The 19,934-nt window shown below is 45.6% G+C and overlaps 2 protein-coding genes across 3 annotated transcripts; one reads left to right on the forward strand and one right to left on the reverse strand.

Annotated features, from left to right (window-relative positions):
• Window positions 1-373: 373 nt before the first annotated feature.
• wdr74 (WD repeat domain 74) lies at window positions 374-2,740 on the reverse strand. The gene is made up of 2 exons (XM_041995206.1): window positions 2,040-2,740; window positions 374-1,057 (listed from the first exon to the last, which is right to left on the reverse strand). The coding sequence occupies exons 1-2, from the start codon at window positions 2,646-2,648 to the stop codon at window positions 539-541; spliced, it is 1,128 nt and encodes a 375-aa protein (XP_041851140.1). The 5' UTR covers window positions 2,649-2,740; the 3' UTR covers window positions 374-538.
• Window positions 2,741-2,889: 149 nt separating this feature from the next.
• Window positions 2,890-18,477, forward strand: LOC121646289 (protein IWS1 homolog). 2 transcript variants are annotated; one of them, XM_041995197.1, is made up of 15 exons: window positions 2,900-3,295; window positions 4,179-4,261; window positions 5,063-5,891; window positions 6,119-6,184; window positions 6,263-6,476; window positions 6,549-6,606; window positions 6,679-6,779; window positions 6,854-7,004; window positions 7,412-7,494; window positions 8,112-8,241; window positions 8,311-8,428; window positions 8,513-8,624; window positions 13,218-13,274; window positions 13,357-13,468; window positions 18,178-18,477. In XM_041995197.1, the coding sequence occupies exons 1-15, from the start codon at window positions 3,253-3,255 to the stop codon at window positions 18,301-18,303; spliced, it is 2,283 nt and encodes a 760-aa protein (XP_041851131.1). In that variant the 5' UTR covers window positions 2,900-3,252; the 3' UTR covers window positions 18,304-18,477. The 2 variants fall into 2 exon arrangements, with proteins under 2 accessions (XP_041851132.1, XP_041851131.1); XM_041995198.1 differs by lacking the exons at window positions 13,218-13,274; window positions 13,357-13,468; window positions 18,178-18,477 and adding an exon at window positions 11,501-12,051 and having other exon boundaries at window positions 2,890-3,295.
• The last annotated feature ends 1,457 nt before the right edge of the window (window positions 18,478-19,934 follow it).

The following is a 19,934-nucleotide window of genomic DNA, read 5'->3' on the forward strand; positions in this document are numbered from 1 at the left end:
GTGCGTTCACTGACCTGTGTTTTGAGGTGTAAATCTGAATACAAAATTAATAATATTGAATGAAGACGAGGACAACAACTGTAGAAACTACTCAAGCCGTAGGCTTAGGTTTGGGGCGTGGTGGGCAGAAACGACTTCATAGCGACGCTGCTGCTAAACGGCGTCTGAAACCGACAGCTCGCGGGGGTGAACTCTGAACTCAGCTCTGCCCCCTAGTGGAGGAACTGGCTTAACAACCATGACAACACAAAAGATGCATGAGGACGGCGACGCATGACGTTTTAATCGAACGTCGCCATTTACGTATGAAAAGGAGCACAAATGGGCCTTAAAGATCCTACAGTTAGAAATCAAAGCAGATGTGGCGTTCAGGTGACAAACGGACATCCGACTACTGATTTATTTCAGTTTACTGACACATACCAGAACAGACATCTAATAAAATCTGTCTAAAGAAAAACTGCAGATTCAATCCTGTTTCAGTCTGTAGCTGCTGAGGATCAAATGTCCCATGCTCTCCTCAGACCTTAAACACCCCTCAGTCTTGTCTTTTCTTTTTTTTCTTTGTCTTCTCTTCCTCCTCTGTTGCTTTCCTCTTCACTGTCTCCTCCTCCACCTGCTCCATGGCCCCCCACACATCATCTTCCTCCTCCTCCTCCTTCACCTCGGCCTCCTGCCCCCCCGCCGCCGCCCCCTCCCCTCCGTCCAGATCCTTCCTGGTCATCAGGAGACAGTTCAGCCGGGACTTCAGGTAAACTTTGTGCAGCAGGCTGCGGTCCTCCAGGCTATGGATGCGGAGGAAGCGGTCCAGGCCGCAGGACGCCACCAGGGGCTGTGTGGGATGGCACTGCAGGCAACGCACGCCCCCCGAAAGCCCCTTCAGAGCCCCGCGGACCAGCCCCTTCCTCAGGTCCAGCTGGGCGATCTGACCCTGGGTGTTCCCCACCACCACGGTGGAGCCGGCGGCGGGCAGAGACAGCGCCGTGAGCGGATACTCGCCGTACTCCGCCTCCAGGACTGGCCGCCTCTGGGGGGTGGATGGGTCGAAGACGTGCACCTGAGAATTCAAACAGAACTTTATTTATAAAACAGCTCCAATCAGGAGTTGGTATCATTTTTTTTTACTTTTCCTTCTAAATTTGACTTTATTAAAACTTTTTCTAAATTACTTTTACTTCAAAGGACAGAAATGTGGAAATAAGTTGTTTTCATCAGGATGAGGGAAACATGCGGCTCAGGGGCCCAAATCGGCCTGCCGGAGGATCTCATCTGGTCTGCGGGATGAATGTGGTGAATGTGAAAACAGGAAAGATTAACTAGTCTTTTTATGTTAAAGTATAAAATATTTCCAAGGCGGGGAAAACTTGTTATATCTTGCCTGCGTAACAGAGCTGAATTCAGGTATGTACATTTAAAATAAATTTAAACTAAGTTACTCGTCATGATGTGAAATACTGTTTTTATTTTCAGGTCCTGCCATTAAATGTTTGATGTTGTAGAACCATGATGAATTTCACGTGTTTGTGTACATGTGCACAAAAGGGATAAAATGTGTAAATAAAACAAATATAACTAAAACATTAATGTATAAATAAAAAAAATTTAACAGAATTTTATATATTTGTACATTTTCAAGTATACGTATTTATATATTTAAATGATAAACAATAAAAATGGCAAAATAATGGAACTGCATTTACGTCAAAGTTCTGGTTCTATGTAAATTTTTCTAAATTAATGGTTAATTAAATGGACTTCTTTAATTTTAATGCAAAGTAAATTTTAATTATTTTATGATGCTGTTATTTTACTGGTCCGACCCACTGGGGATTTAGATTTTTACCATTTGGATTATTCCGAGGCTAAACCAGAAAATCGGGTTTATTTTTAGTGTGAAGTGACAACTTTAATCCAGATTAAATATTAGATTTCTAACTTAGTTTAAAGCAGAATAACTATAAGAACTGCAGGTTTGGTCTGGACAGCCCGGTGTGGCTCATGTTCGGCCGGTTTAGAAAGAATGGATCGTGTCAACACACCTGATGGTAACCTGTGCAGGCGACCAGCTTGTCGGAGTCTGGAATGAAAGCCATGTCTTTGACCCAGTGCGGCCTCCGTAGATCCAGCCAGTCGTCCCGCAAGTTCTTGGCCGTGAACAGTGGCTTCTCGGGCCGCTCCAGGTCCCAGATCTTCAGGCCGTTTTCCTTACCGCCGGTGGCGACTTTGTGCTGGTACACCGGGCTCTGTCGCATCCTGCACACGTTTTTCCCCGCATTCAACTCTGTCACGGGCTCACGACTTTCCTCCGTCCACACACGCACCGTCCCGGACTCCACGCAAGTGATCAACGCGGAGCCGCTGAGCGCCGCCAGCCCGGCGAAGCAGCCATCCGCGGGGTCTCCACACCGCCGGGCGTCGGTGAAGGCGCCCTTCTCTGTGCTGAAGGTCTTCACGGTTCCGTCCACAGAGCCCACCAGCAGCTCGCTCTCCGCCGGGTCCGCCCAGCACAGCGCGCGGACCTCCTGGTCACGGCTCAGGTGGCTGGTGTTGCAGAAGTTAAAGGCCTGTTTCCGGATCAGGCTGACCCCCTTTAGGATACCGGTCTCCGAGCCGAGCCACACGGAGCACAGCCGGCTCCGGTCCTCCATCACGGCAGCCGTGAACCTGCTTAAAAACACGCACGCAATACAGTTTGAGCTGCTCCGGGTCCTCAACAAGATACACACGCGGTTCTTCTGCGGCTATGTCGCACATTAATGACGTCGTTTCACGACTGGTTTAAAAGAATAACACACACTAAAAAAAAAAAAAAACTAATAATAATAACACACACATATATGTGTGTGTGTATCACGTTGCTCCCGATTTATTAATTTAGCTGCTAGCTAAATATATAAATTATTTTATATAAATTTAACTAGCTAACCATAAATAAATAAAGCGGCACCTGTGCGATGTAAAATCTAATTTCCAATAAAAATGACAGCTAAAACTGCTTTAGTAATCTAAAACCTAAAGATTGGAAGAAACGGCTACTTTTACGTCAATACAAGGCGCCGATTCTTGGCGCATGCGTATATCACGTGGTTTCGCCATTTTGGGTGTCGTAGAGCTAACCATACCTAGCTGTCGGTGTTAGCTTTTATGGTTCCTTCGTCCAGCTTCACCTTTTCCGCTCTGAAAATAAATCGGCGCGAATAGAGACCTGTCCGCGTGCTCAGGTCTGACCCTGGCTCTGTCCTCGTCTCAGAAATGGACGGAGAAGAGGACGAATTTATGTCCGGGAACCATTCCGGTAAGTCCGTTTTGTTACCTCTGTAACCGGTAAGCTAACAAGCTAATAACAACCATTAATGTTATACAACAACAAACCGTATGAGCGGGTCAGCAGGTACATTTCAGCAGGTTAACCAACACAGACTTGGTTTATTACGTCCTAACAGCTCAGCAGCTGTGGTAACAGAGTTCTTTTGTAGCTTCATGGTGCCAAACATCGTTACAGCTCTGCGTCTGGTTTAGTGCTAATTGTTCATTAGATGTTTATGTTTCCTAACAACGGATTTAAAAAGAGCATCAGTTTAACTTGTGTCCAGCAGAACATCATGTTAGTTAGCATAATGGGAAAACTCGCCCTTTAATTTTAAGTATGTGTCTAACTGTTTCACGTGTAACATTTGATTAGGTAAAAATGTAATTATTAGACTAAATGTCATTGTGAAATAGATATTCGGGTCTTAAAGATAATGTTTGGCCACATTTAGTCTGAATGTATTTCCTCTGCTGTCATTGTTGGTCATTAAACTCTTTGTATGCATGCATGTATGTATGCATGTATGTATGTATGCATGCATGTATGCATGCATGTATGTATGTATGTATGTATGTATGCATGCATGTATGTATGCATGTATGTATGTATGTATGTTTTGGTACATTGAATGTAGATCTAACATAACATCTTCTGGTTTCCTTGAAATAATTTTGTTGGGTTATTTTATCCATTTCTAGTGTATATTATTCTTGTGGGGAAAATGCCATGTTTAGCATCTCAAGGCCAACTGATGAACTATGATGGTTCAGACCTTTGAGTTTCAGACGGTGTTGGTCTCAGACCTGAACTGCAGGTTCTCTGTAGTAACACTAACATGTTAAAGAAAGCTCCTGGTGTGTGTTTTTAGATGATGGAGGCGGCACTCCGGTTCAGGACGAACACCCCCCATCGGATGGTGAAGAGATGAGGAGTGACGGCCGTCAATCTGAGGTCAGACTGCTCGGTTAGGCTTGTTTAAAAAAATACTAGTCTGATGTGGTTTACAAAGCACTGAAACTGCTCAACACCAAAACTGATCGTATTGATCCATATTTTCTGAAGGTTGTTGCTGGCTTTATATCAGAGCCCCTTGCTTCCAATTTCACTCTCACTTTTTCTTATAATAAAACTCCTCACATCAGGAATTTGGTTTTCCTGTTTCCTCATGTTCAAAGGGGGTGGGGGACGTGGAATCAGTGGTTTTTACCTTTTCTTCCTGTGCCAATCATTTCCTAATCGATTTGATTCACAACATCCTAGTTTGATTCTATTTCAGTTCAATTCAATTTGATATGGATTCATTTATATGTATATAATGTATATATGTATATATGTATATAATATATATCTTGCACTTGTTGCTTATTGCACTTCTGGTTAGATGCCAAACTGTGTTTCGTTGCATTGTACTTGTACATGTGTAATGACAATAAAGTTGAATCTAATCTAATCTAATCTAAATTTACAGCTAATTATGTAACACCCCCTATTTTTCCTGAATATTGAAGACGCTCTCAGAAAACTGTTTTCTTTTTTAAACACTGAGTTCATTTACTTGACAATCAAAACTGGTTGGGTTTCTTAGTTTTATTTAGTCTTTTTTATTTTAATTGTAATTGTGTTTTAAACTGTGTTGTCTTGTTTGTGGGTTGTCATAGAGCTTTTCTTGTCTAGAACTCCCAGAACAAGACTTAAAATTAAGTTTAATGGCTGCAGATTTAATTTAAAAACAGTTCGTTGTTTTTGTCTTAGGATGAGGGCAGCAACGACCCCATGGAGACGGGTGGGGCAGCCAGCGGCTCCGACAATGAGGACCACCGCAGGGCCGACAGTGACTCAGAGCGAGAGGCCCCCAGGGGCCACGACGACAATGATAAAAGCGACTCAGAGGCAGAGGCTCCGCCTCCAGCCGACAGTGATGAAGACACTCCAGTCAAACGCAGGATGAGTGTGTCTGACAACGAGGATGAGTCGCCGGAGAAACGCAGGACAAGTGGGTCGGACAACGAAGATTCGTCCCCGATCAAACACGGAGCGTCCAACAATGAGGATTCGTCCCCCATCAAACACGGAGCGTCCGACAACGAGGATTCGTCCCCCGTCAAACACGGAGCGTCCGACAACGAGGATTCGTCCCCCGTCAAACACAGAGCGTCCGACAACGAGGATTCGTCCCCCGTCAAACACGGCGCGTCCGACAACGAGGATTTGTCCCCCGTTAAACACAGAGGGAGCAGCTCGGAGGTGGAGGAGGGTGAGGACGCCTCCAAAGTGGCAGCCGACAGCGACTCGGAAAATGAGGAAGCCAAAGTGGCGCCGGCGTCCCCCGGCCGGCGCTCTGACAGCGATAGTGACTCTGACACAGAGACGCCCGCCAGACGGAAGGCGGCACAGACAGACTCTGAGGAGGAGGAGAAGCAGGAGGAACAAGGAGGAGGGAAGTGGAAGGGGGTGATGCAGTCTGACAGTGATGAGGAAGAGGAGGAAGGACGGCAAAGGAAAGCTGGTAGTGGAGAGCAGGAGAGAGGGGAAGAGGAAGACCAGCAGAGAGACAACAGCGACGAGGAAGATGAGAAGCCAGGTACCAACTTTAATCTGTTTGGTGTTGTCATGGTAGCTTGTTTGAATAATCTTTATTAAGTTGTCAGTGGAAAGAGAGAGGCAGCTGGTATCTGCAAGACATCAGGACCACAGTGTAGCATCTTCTGGTAGCTACGTCCAGCAGGATAATGCACATCACTGTGTGATGCTACATGTCAATATTAAGACAGTACCTTCGTATCCTGTCATCTGTTTCTGTGTTTGCAGTGAAGAGGAAGAAGGCCGTCCTGTCGGACAGCGAGGATGAGGATGAGGGGATGGCAGATAAACCAGGTATGTCTGAAATGAAGCAGGCAGGCACAAGCTGGTTTTAACCCTTCTGATTGTTTCTGGTCTGATGTGTTTCCTCAGTGTTGAAGAGGAGTCGTGCGGTGTCGGATGACGAGAACTCCGACAGCGACGACGGCTCCTTCGGTCCCGACAAAGATCTGGTTGCCAAACTGAAAGAGCTCGGATCGGACAGCGCAAGCGACGATGACGAGAGAGCGAAGGCCATGGCGGGGAAGAAGGACGAGAAGGCGCTGTTCGGCAGCGACAGCGACTCTGGAGGCGAAGATGAGGAGGAGTGAGTCAGATTCCAGATGTTCAGGTTACATTTCGATGACGGGTCTGAGCTGAGAGCTGCTGTTTGTTTCAGGAAAATGATTGCAGACATCTTCGGAGAATCTGGAGACGAGGAGGAGGAGGAGTTCACGGTAACGACTTCTCCATAATGCTGTTTGTTAAAAAACAGATTCCAGCTACTAACAAAGCAACTCGTCCTGCAGGGATTCAACCAGGAGGACCTGGAGGGAGACCGGAAGGAGGTGAAGCAGCAGGTGGAGGAGGAGTCGGACTCTGATGAAGGCATCGACCGCAGCGGCCAGGAGTACGTTTTCTTCTCTGTCACGCTTCTCCAGGAGGCTGACCATTAGTTAACCGTGTGTGTTCGTGTGTGTTCAGTACCAGCCTCATGTCCGACTTCGACCTCATGCTCGCCAAACGAAAGGCCATGAACAGCAAGAAGAGGCGGCACCGCGACGGAGGAACCTTCATCAGTGACGCCGACGACGTCGTCAACGCCATGATAACCAAGATGAACGAAGCAGCAGAGGTCCGTCTACCTGTCCTCCTGTCCACCTGTCTACCTTCCTGCATGTCCTCTTGTCCACCTGTCCACCTGTCTACCTTCCTGCATGTCCTCCTGTCCACCTGTCTACCTTCCTGCATGTCCTCCTGTCCACCTGTCTACCTTCCTGCTTGTCCTCCTGTCCACCTGTCTACCTTCCTGCATGTCCTCTTGTCCACCTGTCCACCTGTCTACCTTCCTGCATGTCCTCCTGTCCACCTGTCTACCTTCCTGCTTGTCCTCCTGTCCACCTGTCTACCTTCCTGCATGTCCTCCTGTCCACCTGTCTACCTTCCTGCATGTCCTCCTGTCCACCTGTCTACCTTCCTGCATGTCCTCTTGTCCACCTGTCCACCTGCCTGCATTTACCTCTTGCTGTCTGTCTGTAACAGGAGGATCGAACTCTGAACAGTCAGAAGAAACCGGCACTGAAGAAGCTGACGCTGCTGCCGCAGGTCGTCATGCACCTGAAGAAGTAAGAACCCACCTGACCTGCTCCGTCTTTAATAATATAACACTTTAATAACCTGTTTAATAAACCTCCAGCAGGTCTCCCCGAGGTCCATCTCCTCCTCCACCAGGAGCGGTGGTGTGTAGCTCTGTGGGGTAAACTGTGATGGATAGGCTACCCTTTAGCTGATCTACGGACGTTTCTATCCCGTCCAGGATATCATTTCACCATAAAAACATCACTATGCTATGTTGCTGCTGCTATGTTGCTAAGAGACCTCTATTTAGACCTGGACATGATGATGAAGCAACTTCCTGTCAGACTTTCCACCAATCAGAGAGCTTAGATTGACGGTAACGTCCAATCAGGAGCAGCCAAAGATCAACAACTTATTATGTTTAAATCTGGACTCAATTATTTTATGGAGCTTTGTGAAATCTTTGTTCCATCTCTGAAAATGCAAACAAGGCTCATCTTATTTATGTGTGTATTATTTGCATGTAGACCATATCAAACTGGTTTCAAAGTTCAGGCTGAGATCAGGTTTTGCTTTAACCCCTGGTGCCAGCGTGAAAGTCTTAAACATAAAATCTGTAGAACTGACCCTAAAACACGAACACGTTGACATGTCCCTCCCGCAGACAGGACCTGAAGGAGACGTTCATTGACAGCGGCGTGATGTCGGCCATTAAAGAGTGGATCAGCCCTCTTCCAGATAAATCTCTGCCGGCTCTCCGAATCAGGGAGGAGCTGCTCCGGATCCTGCAGGAGGTGAGTTTGGACCTGAATCTGTGAGCCGGATGAAGACTTTGGGATGTTTGACGGTTTTTCTTCCTGCAGCTTCCCAACGTGAGTCAGGAGACTCTGAAGCACAGCGGGATCGGACGGGCCGTCATGTTTCTGTACAAACATCCCAAAGAGTCTCGATCCAACAAAGACCTCGCCCTCAAACTCATCAGTAAGACCGCTCCTCTTTATTTCTGAACCATCACAGCTGATCCGACCCAGAACCAGGATCCATGTCTGTTTTTGTCGTGTTCAGACGAGTGGTCGCGGCCGATCTTCGGTTTAACGTCCAACTACAAGGGAATGACGAGGGAGGAACGGCAGCAGAGAGACCTGGACCAGCAGATGCCTCAGAGACGACGACTGAGGTGAGAAAAACTACATCACAAGAAGTCTGAAGACCTGGTTCCTTCTCTGGTCTCTAGACTTTCAGATAAACTGGTACCCAAGAAACCACATCCACTCTTCTCCAACATCAGTCTGTCCTCTGTATCGTCTCACGTGTCCTTCATCCCATCAGATGTTCTGTCCATCTGCTGGTCCTTTTGGATCTGTCCATCACCCACACAGACACCTTTAACTCCGGTTCTGGAGGCTTAACATCATCCATTTACAGACATTTGTCAGCAAAAAACACACAAATTTCATCTTTGGAAGGTTCTAACAGACTTGAAGACATTCAGAGCTGCTGGTAGTTGTCATGATGTGGGAGGAGCAAACAAACCGGCTATGAACAGAAACTCTCAGCATCCTTTCGGTTTTAGGAGTTCTAGGACTGATGCCTTTAGTCTCCTGGTCGACCCAGAAACTCGTGAAATTGACTTGTAACTATGAATTTGGCTAAAAAGTCCAGCGAAGCATCTGAGAATCTCCATCGCAGCTCGCCTCAGGACAGCCAAGACTTCCCCAGCATCTGACCTAAAAGCTACGTTTACGATTAATCACTATTTTCTTCAATTAATCCCAATCTGCTGCACGAGGCATGTTTACTCACGCTGTTAATCACAGTTGATCACAAGCTTTAATATTTTTTCTTTTGTTTGTTTTTTTTTGTTTGTTTTTTTGCAGTTAATCATGATTTATTGCATGATTATTTTTACATGTTAATCAGAAATAATGGCCCGAGGCATGACTAAGCACACAGTTGTGATTAATACCATGGTTTTGTATGTTGTGCAATTAATCACATTTTCACATGACTATTTAATGCAGAGGGATGATTAATCACATAATTACTGATATTTTTTATACGGTTTTATGTAATTTATTATGATTACCGTATTTTCCAGACTATAAGTTGCACTTATTGCATAGTTTGGCTTTTCCTGCGACTTATAGTCAGGTGTGACTTGTATATATATAAAATTTAACATTTTATATTTAAATATTAAGTCATAAGGAGTAAACATTACTGTCTACAGCCGCGAGAGGACGCTCTGGGCTTGTGATAACTACAGTGTTTGCTGCTCCTTTAAAGCAGTAAGAAATAACTGAACAGAAAGAAAACACCCCAAACAGAAACTCCTGTTCTGCAGATTACAACCTGCATGTAGTAAAATACGCAGCTGAAAACGGCGACTGAGCAGCCGTTGGCGGAGTCGTTCAGAAACGACAGCGAGGATGAAGACCTGCGAGGATGAAGACGTGCGAGGATGAAGGTCTGCGAGGATGAAGACCTGCGAGGATGAAGGCCTGCGAGGATGAAGACCTGCGAGGATGAAGGCCTGCGAGGATGAAGACCTGCGAGGATGAAGAGCTGCACGGATGAAGGCCTGCGAGGATGAAGGCCTGCGAGGATGAAGACCTGCACGGATGAAGGCCTGCGAGGATGAAGGCCTGCGAGGATGAAGGCCTGCGAGGATGAAGACCTGCACGGATGAAGGCCTGCGAGGATGAAGACCTGCGAGGATGAAGACCTGCACGGATTCAGTGATGTGGAATGAGATGGAGTCTCAACTTCCTGTCCGGTTCTACTGCGGTGCGCTGGAGAGGTGACGGAGTGGAGTAAAGCGTCTTACATCCTCCCATGAAAAGCAAGAGCGTTGTTAGCTTTGGTCCATCCGTTCATCGTCCAGGAGAAGCTTCGTCTGAAATGAACAACTGACCCTGTTTTTTTTTTTTTTTTTTTGATTTAACATGAACCTTCGTCGGTGGCTGTGCAAGCGGCAGTTTCGGTGTCTTTAAATGCCAAATGTGATACATTTTCGTACTTTCTCAGCATCTCCATCAGCTGTTCATTAAGTGTAATAAGGAGACTAAACGCCCCCACAGTTCCTCCTGGTGTTCTGTTAACATACGGACACATATCCAGGCTGTTGTTCCGTGTTCTCAGATGAATAACTTGTCTTTCCAGATTAAATGTTTGTCCTTGGTCTTGGATTTTGTGAAATACATTTATAAATAAATATGACTCATAGTCCAGTGCGATGTTTTTTCTCTTCATGGCGCATTTTATGACTGATGTAACTTATAATTTGGAGCAACTTATAGTCCGGAAACTAATTTCATACACATTTCTTAACAATTTATCACAAGACTGTAGATTAATCGTGATGCATTTTTATTTACATAATTAATCACAATTATTCACAATATTTCCTATGTTTTTTTTGCATTTAATCCTAATTAATCCCAAGACTATTTAATGGCATGAGGCATGATTAATCACATGATTTCATGTGATTTTCAGCAATTAATCCTGATTTATTGTGTGAGGTGTGAATATTCACACAATCATGATTAATCACAATATTTTGTGATTTTTCTCAATTAAATTTTGAATTACTGTAATTAACAGATTAATTGTGTGGCACGATTAATCACCAATCAGTTGTGATCACATGATCTTCATATGATTTTCTACAGTTAATCTGTCATTAATTGAATGATTATTGACTGTACCTGATCAGTTAGTTGCCTGAAGCATGTATAATCACACAGTGGTAATTAATTACATGATTTCGTAGGATTTTAAACAATTAATCACGATTTATCATACACCTAATTGCGATTAATCACGTGAGGCATGATTAATCACACATGTTTATGTAATTAATCATAATCACATCAGTTCATATGGTTTCCTGCTGCAGGTTTAATGGTGCAGCAGTGAAAACGGTCCCCCCTGAAACAGTTTTAAACTGGTGTTTGTGGTAAGATGTGGGTTTTGGGACAGATCCTCCCCTCTCTGATTCTTTCCTTCCTCTCCATCCATCTCATTTCATCTCTCCTCCCCCTCCTCCAGTCAACCTCAGAAGGTGGAGAGGGCGGAGGAACCTGACGTCTTCTCTCCACCAACCAGGTCCAGTCCCTGTGTGTCATGGTTGTACTGGATTCTAACTGGAACCCGTATGTGCAGCTCTGGGCCTAAAACATGAACACTTTTAATGAGAAGACAAACAGCATGTAAACACAGACCTGCTCCACATGTATGGTTTCCTGCTCTGATCCATCCAGATGTTTTAAAAGTTTTAGACCAGGACCAGAATCCAAAAGATTTCGTAAAACCAGCTACACCATGACTGGTTCTGGAGTTCAGCTAAAATCCCAAGTTTCTAAGACTTAGACACATAAATAAATAAAAGGATGAACAACCCGAGTGTTATCACATTTTTATAAATTTCTGTTCATTGATTTTCCAGATAACCTGAAGACAACATAAAAAAAAAACTTAAAGTACTTCTTCAAATCAAAATATGGATTATTAATACCACTGATTTACAAAAGAAAACAAAAAAAAAACATGAAACTAAAGAAACAGACAAACCGATTAAAAAAGGAAAACAAAACATGAACGTTGTAAATGTATTAAAAGTAATTAAAAGACCGTTTAAAAAATTAAAAAAAACGCTGATTTATAAAAGACAAAATAGATAAAAACTCCACAAAACATAAAAAATTCAAAGAAAATGGTAAAAAAAAAAAGAAAACCCCAAAAGTAAATAAAATAAATGATGTGCACACACACCTGCCGTAGCCTGATAAAGTTTTATATGAAGCCTGAAATGTTTGAGCATCTTTAGGAAAGTTTCCACGTGTTAAACTTCGCCGTTGAATCTTTCTAAATTTCAGGATTCGTTTTGATCCAGTGAATTTTTTAGCCGATATCCGTCTTTTTCCAGTGGTTTAAAGCTTTCTTCCCAAAAGGACCAGAACAGGGAGTTTGGTCACAGTCCAGGTCTGCGTCGTTGTTTTAGCCTTACTGAACTTAACCAGGATGTCTGTCCATCCTCAAAGATCACAGAAAAAATGAGCATTTTTTACTGTCTTTCCTTCACTATTATCTTAAAAACTATTAGTATCAGGATACTAATAAAGACTCATTTTCATCTGTTTCTTTCACCTTTTCTCATCCTGTTAAGCAGCGTTTCACCTGCTGCCTTTTTGTTTTTATTTCTTCTGTATGTTGGTAGAACTTGTCACATCTTGACATCATTTATATAAATTATCACAAAAAGGCTGGAAATAATAATTATTTAGGAACCTAACTAGAGAAATGAACACGTAGATTGAAGATTGAACTTTTCTTTGCAGCAGGGCTTGTTTCCGTGTCTTCTGGTAAAATACAAACATGCTCAGGGAATCTGAACACGTGACAGCTGTTTCATGAAGGAGTTGTCAGGCTGGATCAGCAGCCAGAAAGCTGCTAGTTTTCTAACACCGTGGACGTGTGGACGAGTCTGAATATAACCAGCAAACTGCAGCATCCCACTACCTTCCTAACTCTGGTGTCAGGAATGCGGTTCTGTGTGAGTCAGGCTAGTTTCTGGACCTTCAGTCCAGGTCCTGGTGTCACAGGTAAGGCTCCAGAGATGATCCTGCTGAGTTTGTTTCACTAACCTTCTGAGATGGAGAATGATGATGGTAACTGCATGGAGATGCAGCTGGAGCTCCTGCAGGGTGGAGAACTTCCCTGAGGAAATTCAGACTCTGCTTCAACCAACGTCTCTGTTTGTCTTTAGTTCTGGAGGCCAGACGCCTCGGAGAGACCTGGAGAAACAGCTGACCGGAGAGGAAAAGTAAGTCCAGCTTCAGCAGCTCTGTGGTGACCCCATCCTGATCAGTCCTTCTGTAATCAGAGTATCTCCTTCCTTCCTGCAGAGCCCTGCGGCCTGGAGACCCCGGCTTCTGTGCCAGGGCCCGGGTCCCGATGCCTTCTAACAAAGACTACGTAGTACGACCCAAATGGAACGTGGAGGGGGACTCCAGCAGGGTGAGTCTGAGGATGGAGGCACCATGTGACATGTTCACTGTCAGCTCTGAGCTCTTCAGGCTGAAAACGTTTGAATCCAAAGATCAGAGTCCGGACTTCGTGTCGGACTTCTGATGGTCAGATTTAAGTTGTATGAAGCCACATTTTCCTAAACTGAGCTCTGGTTTGTACGTTTTTATTGCGCTAGGACAGCGACATACGTTTGCATTTTGTATTTCTATATTAAAACTAGTAATCACAATCATCAGAAAATACCAGTAAATTTTACAAGTCAGGGATTCAGTAAATCTGATTTGAATCAGAATCGCCTTTATTAACGTTGTACAACATCAAAGTTTGAGCAGCTGCGCCTTCAAATTAAAATATTTACAAGGATTAAATAATCTTAAAAAATACATTTTGAAAGTATAAAACACGGTGGAATCGTGCGTTGAAGGCTGAGCTGAAGTCCAGGAAGAGCAGCCCTGCGTCGCTTCCTCAAGGCTCCAGGTGGCTCGGCGCAGAGTGGAGGGCTGTGGTGATATCTGTAGATCGGTTCGCCCTGTAGGCAAACTGGTGGGGTCCAGAGTGGGTGGCAGGCAGGTCCTGACGTTGGGAAACTAGTCTTTCAAACACTTCATGACCACAGGCGTAAGTGCGTCAGGCCTGTAGTCGTTGGGACCGTCCACCGCTGTCTTTCTGGGGACGGGATGATGGTCGAGGTTTTGAGGCAGGCTGGGATGCTGCTTTGTGACGGGGACTGCTGCCTTCCTGGGGTTCACCGTCTTTAGTACGTGTCACTTCATGCGCCTGTAAACAATGGGTCCTTCAGGGAGTTGCTGTATGGGCGAGGCTGCCCGCTGCAGTGCCTGTTTAAAATTGGTAGAGGCAGCTGGTTTTTTCCGTGAACCAGCAGGCGGCCAAGTGGCATCTAAGTATCGATACCTGTGCTAATCAATATTTTACTAGAGACTAAATTTCAGAATCGATTAGTATCGGAGAATCAATAATGTTGGCGTCCAGTGGGCAGTAAACACCTCCCACCATAACTACTGTAAACTCCCTCGGGAGATAAGGTCTGCATGAAACAGCCAGAACCTCTAAATCAGGACTACAGCTCAATGATCCTGGTGTTCCTGCACCAATCGTGCACGTAAACACAGCCTGAGTCTCTGTGTGTGTCCCGTAGTTGTAGTGGGCAGCCCGTTAGCTGCACTGCAGTGTCAGGAGTCAGCGGGTGAAGCTGCGTCTCGGTGATGAAAATAACCCTTTTTTAGGAAGATGCTCGGTAGTGCTGGCCTGTGCCGTTGTTCTTGTAGCCTAACATCTGTGCCTGCCTCTCTCTCCGCCGCCTCCATCACTTGCAGGGCGGCCTAACCATCCATGGAGATCCAGAAACAAACGAAAACTTGAGTAAATGTGTAAAATGTGAGACAAATGTTTTCTATTTGTAAAACTGAGATGTACTTTGAGACTAGCAGAATTTATCCGTACACGTAGATTCGATTTGTACCTTGTTGTTACACTTAGAAATATGGAGATTCAGGTTACAGAACTTGTCCCTGTCTTAGATTGAGAATAAACTGAGTAACTCCTGATGGACGTATCTATGAGATGAAACATGGCTGCTGTTCACTGTGGAGTGTTCAGCTGTTCCACCTCCAGGATGTTTGCCTGCAGAGGCTGGGATTAACTGGAAAAATGTGGTGGTAGTGATCAGTTGCCTGACATCTCAGGTGAGGTCAGGAGCTGAGCTTTGATTGGTCCTCTGTAGAGCGGCTGTAAGAAAGCCCTGAGCCTGCTGGAGAAGCACAAGCGCCGCTTTGCTGAGGAGAGGAAAATGCGACGGCCGCAGGGAGCCGTGAAGATCAGCATAGAGGGAAACAGAATGCCACTGTAGTTCCTGATGCCAGCCTGCAGGGGGCAGTAAGTAGGTCTGCACGGTGTGAGGCCTGCAGGAGGGAAGTAAGTAGGTCTGCACGGTTTGAGGTCTGCAGGGTGCAGTAAATAGGCCTGCACGGTGTGAGGTCTGCAAGGGGGAAGTAAGTAGGCCTGCACGGTGTGAGGTCTGCAGGGGGAAGTAAGTAGGCCAGCATAGTGTGAGGTCTGCAGGGAGAAGTAAGTAGGTCTGCACGGTGTGAGGCTTGCAAGGGGGAAGTAAGTAGGTCTGCACGGTGTGAGGCTTGCAAGGGGGAAGTAAGCAGGTCTGCACGGGGTGAGGTCTGCAAGGGGGAAGTAAGTAGGTCTGCACGGTGTGAGGCCTGCAAGGGGGAAGTAAGTAGGTCTGCACGGTGTGAGGTCTGCAGGGGGAAGTAAGTAGGCCAGCTTAGTGTGAGGTCTGCAGGGAGAAGTAGGTCTGCACAGTGTGAGGCTTGCAAGGGGGAAGTAAGTAGGTCTGCACGGTGTGAGGCTTGCAAGGGGGAAGTAAGTAGGTCTGCACGGGGTGAGGTCTGCAAGGGGGAAGTAAGTAGGTCTGCACGGTGTGAGGTCTGCAGGGGGCAGTAAGTAGGTCTGCACAGTGTGAGGCTTGCAAGGGGGAAGTAAGTAGGTCTGCACGGTGTGAGGCTTGCAAGGGGGAAGTAAGTAGGTCTGCACGGTGTGAGGCTTGCAAGGGGGAAGTAAGTAGGTCTGCACGGGGTGAGGTCTGCAAGGGGGAAGTAAGTAGGTCTGCACGGTGTGAGGCCTGCAAGGGGGAAGTAAGTAGGTCTGCACGGTGTGAGGTCTGCAGGGGGAAGTAAGTAGGCCAGCTTAGTGTGAGGTCTGCAGGGAGAAGTAAGTAGGTCTGCACGGTGTGAGGCTTGCAAGGGGGAAGTAAGTAGGTCTGCACGGTGTGAGGCTTGCAAGGGGGAAGTAAGTACGTCTGCATGGGGTGAGGTCTGCAAGGGGGCAGTAAGTAGGTCTGCACGGTGTGAGGCTTGCAAGGGGGAAGTAAGTAGGTCTGCACGGTGTGAGGCTTGCAAGGGGGAAGTAAGTAGGTCTGCACAGTGTGAGGCTTGCAAGGGGGAAGTAAGTAGGTCTGCACGGTGTGAGGCCTGCAAGGGGGAAGTAAGTAGGCCTGCACGATGTGAGGTCTGCAAGAGGAAGTAAGTAGGCCAGCATAGTGTGAGGTCTGCAGGGGGAAGTAAGTAGGCCAGCATAGTGTGAGGTCTGCACAGTGTGAGGCTTGCAAGGAGGGACGTAAGTAGGTCTGCACGGTGTGAGGCCTGCAGGGAGAAGTAAGTAGGTCTGCACAGTGTGAGGCTTGCAAGGGGGAAGTAAGTAGGTCTGCACAGTGTGAGGCCTGCAAGGGGGAAGTAAGTAGGCCTGCACGGTGTGAGGTCTGCAGGGAGAAGTAAGTAGGTCTGCACAGTGTGAGGCTTGCAAGGGGGAAGTAAGTAGGTCTGCACAGTGTGAGGCCTGCAAGGGGGAAGTAAGTAGGTCTGCACGGTGTGAGGTCTGCAGGGAGAAGTAAGTAGGTCTGCACAGTGTGAGGCTTGCAAGGGGGAAGTAAGTAGGTCCGCACAGTGTGAGGCCTGCAAGGGGGAAGTAAGTAGGCCTGCACGGTGTGAGGTCTGCAGGGGGAAGTAAGTAGGCCAGCATAGTGTGAGGTCTGCAGGGGGAAGTAAGTAGGCCAGCATAGTGTGAGGTCTGCACAGTGTGAGGCTTGCAAGGAGGGACGTAAGTAGGTCTGCACGGTGTGAGGCCTGCAAGGGGGAAGTAAGTAGGTCTGCACGGTGTGAGGCCTGCAAGGGGGAAGTAAGTAGGTCTGCACAGGGTGAGGCCTGCAAGGGGGAAGTAAGTAGGCCTGCACGGTGTGAGGTCTGCAGGGGGAAGTAAGTAGGCCAGCATAGTGTGAGGTCTGCAGGGAGAAGTAAGTAGGCCAGCATAGTGTGATGTCTGCAGGAGGAAGTAAGTAGGCCAGCATAGTGTGAGGTCTGCACAGTGTGAGGCCTGCAAGGGGGAAGTAAGTAGGTCTGCACGGTGTGAGGCCTGCAAGGGGGAAGTAAGTAGGCCTGCATAGTGTGAGGCCTGCCGGGGGAAGTAAGTAGGCCTGCATAGTGTGAGGCCTACAGCTTGCTGTGTGGTGAACAATAATCCGTGTTTCTGAGTTCTGTTTAATTTCACGTCTCTGAAACATGTGTGAAACTCTTCTGCTGTTTGTGGGCGACTAACGATGTTTGTGTGATTCTACAGCCAGCGACAGTCTGAATCTGAACTTTTACATTTAATAAACTGACGTCACTCTGCTGCCTCTTTTTCACCAAAGCAGTTCCAGTTACAGACCACTCAAGTATTGACCAGGATCAGGAAAACTGATGTAAAAACCGGTCGGATCAGGGTCTGGCCGTGTCTAAAATCCAGTCAGTGTCTGTCTGATTAAAACTGATAACGTGGACATCGAAATGAAGATGAAGAGGAAGAACTTGGGTTCAGAGTTGCACCTGTTTTCTTCAGGGTTCATGATTTATATCAGCAGTTATTGCAGCTTCAAACTTTCTTTGATCAAAGTTTTTTAAGGTGTAATTTTACCTTGACATGTTTGGACTGGAACTTCTTCAGAAAACGTCATCTGACGTGTGTTTATCAGCTGATTGTATCCTGGAGGCGTGACCGGCCTGGCAGTCTGACAGGCTTTTTCCAGGGTGGTCCCGCCTCCTGCCTTGTTGGTTTTCTGCATGTTTACGTTTGTGTGTTCATTAATCTGATGTGGTCCTTTATTTGTGTTTTTGACTTCATCTTTCCTCCTGCAGGGTCCGATGAAGAAGGGTTTGTCCCGGGTTGATAAACAGATGCGTAGATTTGCTGACATCCGCCGCCTGACGAAGACGGGTCACGCTGTGAAGATCAGTGTGGAAGGCAACCGGATGCCGCTCTGATATTTTTTTAGGATTTGTGCTTTTTTTGTTGTTTTGTTTCTGAACAGGCCCAGTTTGCCCCTCCTCAGGTCCAGCTCTGCCTTACTGGAAGGCTTCAGTCAGAATGTGAAAATCTGCTGTAAACACATGTGCTCTCTGGACAAAAAACATTAAACATGCTCCAAAATAAATCGACTGCTGATGTTTGCGGTCAGCTGAGTTCATTTCATCTCCCAGGATTTGCTTGGTGAGCAGCTACATTAGCTTTAATGCTGTGTAGTTATTTATTTTTTTCCTCATCCTTTGGTGATTGGTGTTATCGGTTAGCTGCTTTAGCATTAGCATATCTCACCTTTGTTAATCAACCCCACCTTTGTTTTTAGCTCCATTTCCATAGTGGGATGTAAACAGTGACTTACCTTAAAACTAATACCTGTTAACACTTTAACTGTGATGCACAAGTTAGCTTTAGTGCCAAACCAATTATACCATCAACTTTCATCTCAAAACTTAATGATGCTATCTTATGTTAGCTGTCAAATGGAGCTAAAATGGCTACTCGATTACTTCATCTTTATTTGAAATCCAGCTAAAGTGGTTTTATCTCCATGTTGGTAGAGACTTAGTGGTCAAACTAATACAACAAAGGCTGTATCATTCGTTAATGTTGGCTCTACAGCCAGGTTACCTAAGATAGCAAAGTTAGCAGTCTGCTGCTGTTGGTTCCAAACCAAGTACAGTTATCCTTATCTCAAAAGATCATGATATTATCTAACGTTAGCTGTAAAATAGAGGTAAAAGCTAGCTGTTGTGGCCATTATTAATAAATATGTACATTAGCTATGTCTCAAAGCCACATAATCTTTACAGTTAGCTAGGTTAGCCTTAGCTCAAAGCTAACCCTAACTCGGTGGTTCCCAACCTATTTTCCTTGAGGACCCCCTTCATTTAAATACTGAAAAGTCATGGTCCCGTCCCACGATGAAACCATGCTTGTTTTTATGCTTTGAATTCTCACCATAAACAGTATTTTCTGAGTCCTGGCCTACGATAAAATCAAAGTTAAAATGACAACATGGCCATACTGTTTTTTTCTTTAAAGGGACAATGTGTGGATATTGATAGCTCTGAATGTTCTAAGCACCAGAGACCCCTGTGCTCTTTAGGCATCCCTGGTTGGGAACCAGTGTCCTTACATTAGCAGCCTGGTGGAGCCAGATTAGTCATTGAACACCAACCTTGTGTTCACCACCTTGTTAGCTTTAACTCAAGATAAATGTTTACTTAAAGCCTTACAGTTGACTTATGTTAGCTATTCATCCATGTTAACTATGTGTAGCTAGCAAGACTACCAAACCAACTGATCCATTGTTAGCAGTTAGCTTTTAATTAAATTAGCTTTGTTAACTTCTTTAACTTTACTAAGCAGTTAGCATTCTTGCATTAAGTGGCAGCAGTCAGCCACTTTACTTTTTTAAGTAAGAGACTCTATAAAATTATTGTTGGCGTTTAAGCTTTCCATAGCTTAGGCTTAAGTTAACCGTTAGCTACTTAGCTAAGTGACACTGTCCACTAATCTGTGTTTTGTTGATTTTTATCTCTAGGGAAAAATGCAGGATCCAGCTTCTCACCATCTAATAAAAGTTAGCTTG

This window comes from Melanotaenia boesemani, chromosome 9, assembly GCF_017639745.1.
Source record: "Melanotaenia boesemani isolate fMelBoe1 chromosome 9, fMelBoe1.pri, whole genome shotgun sequence".
NCBI lineage: Eukaryota > Metazoa > Chordata > Actinopteri > Atheriniformes > Melanotaeniidae > Melanotaenia > Melanotaenia boesemani.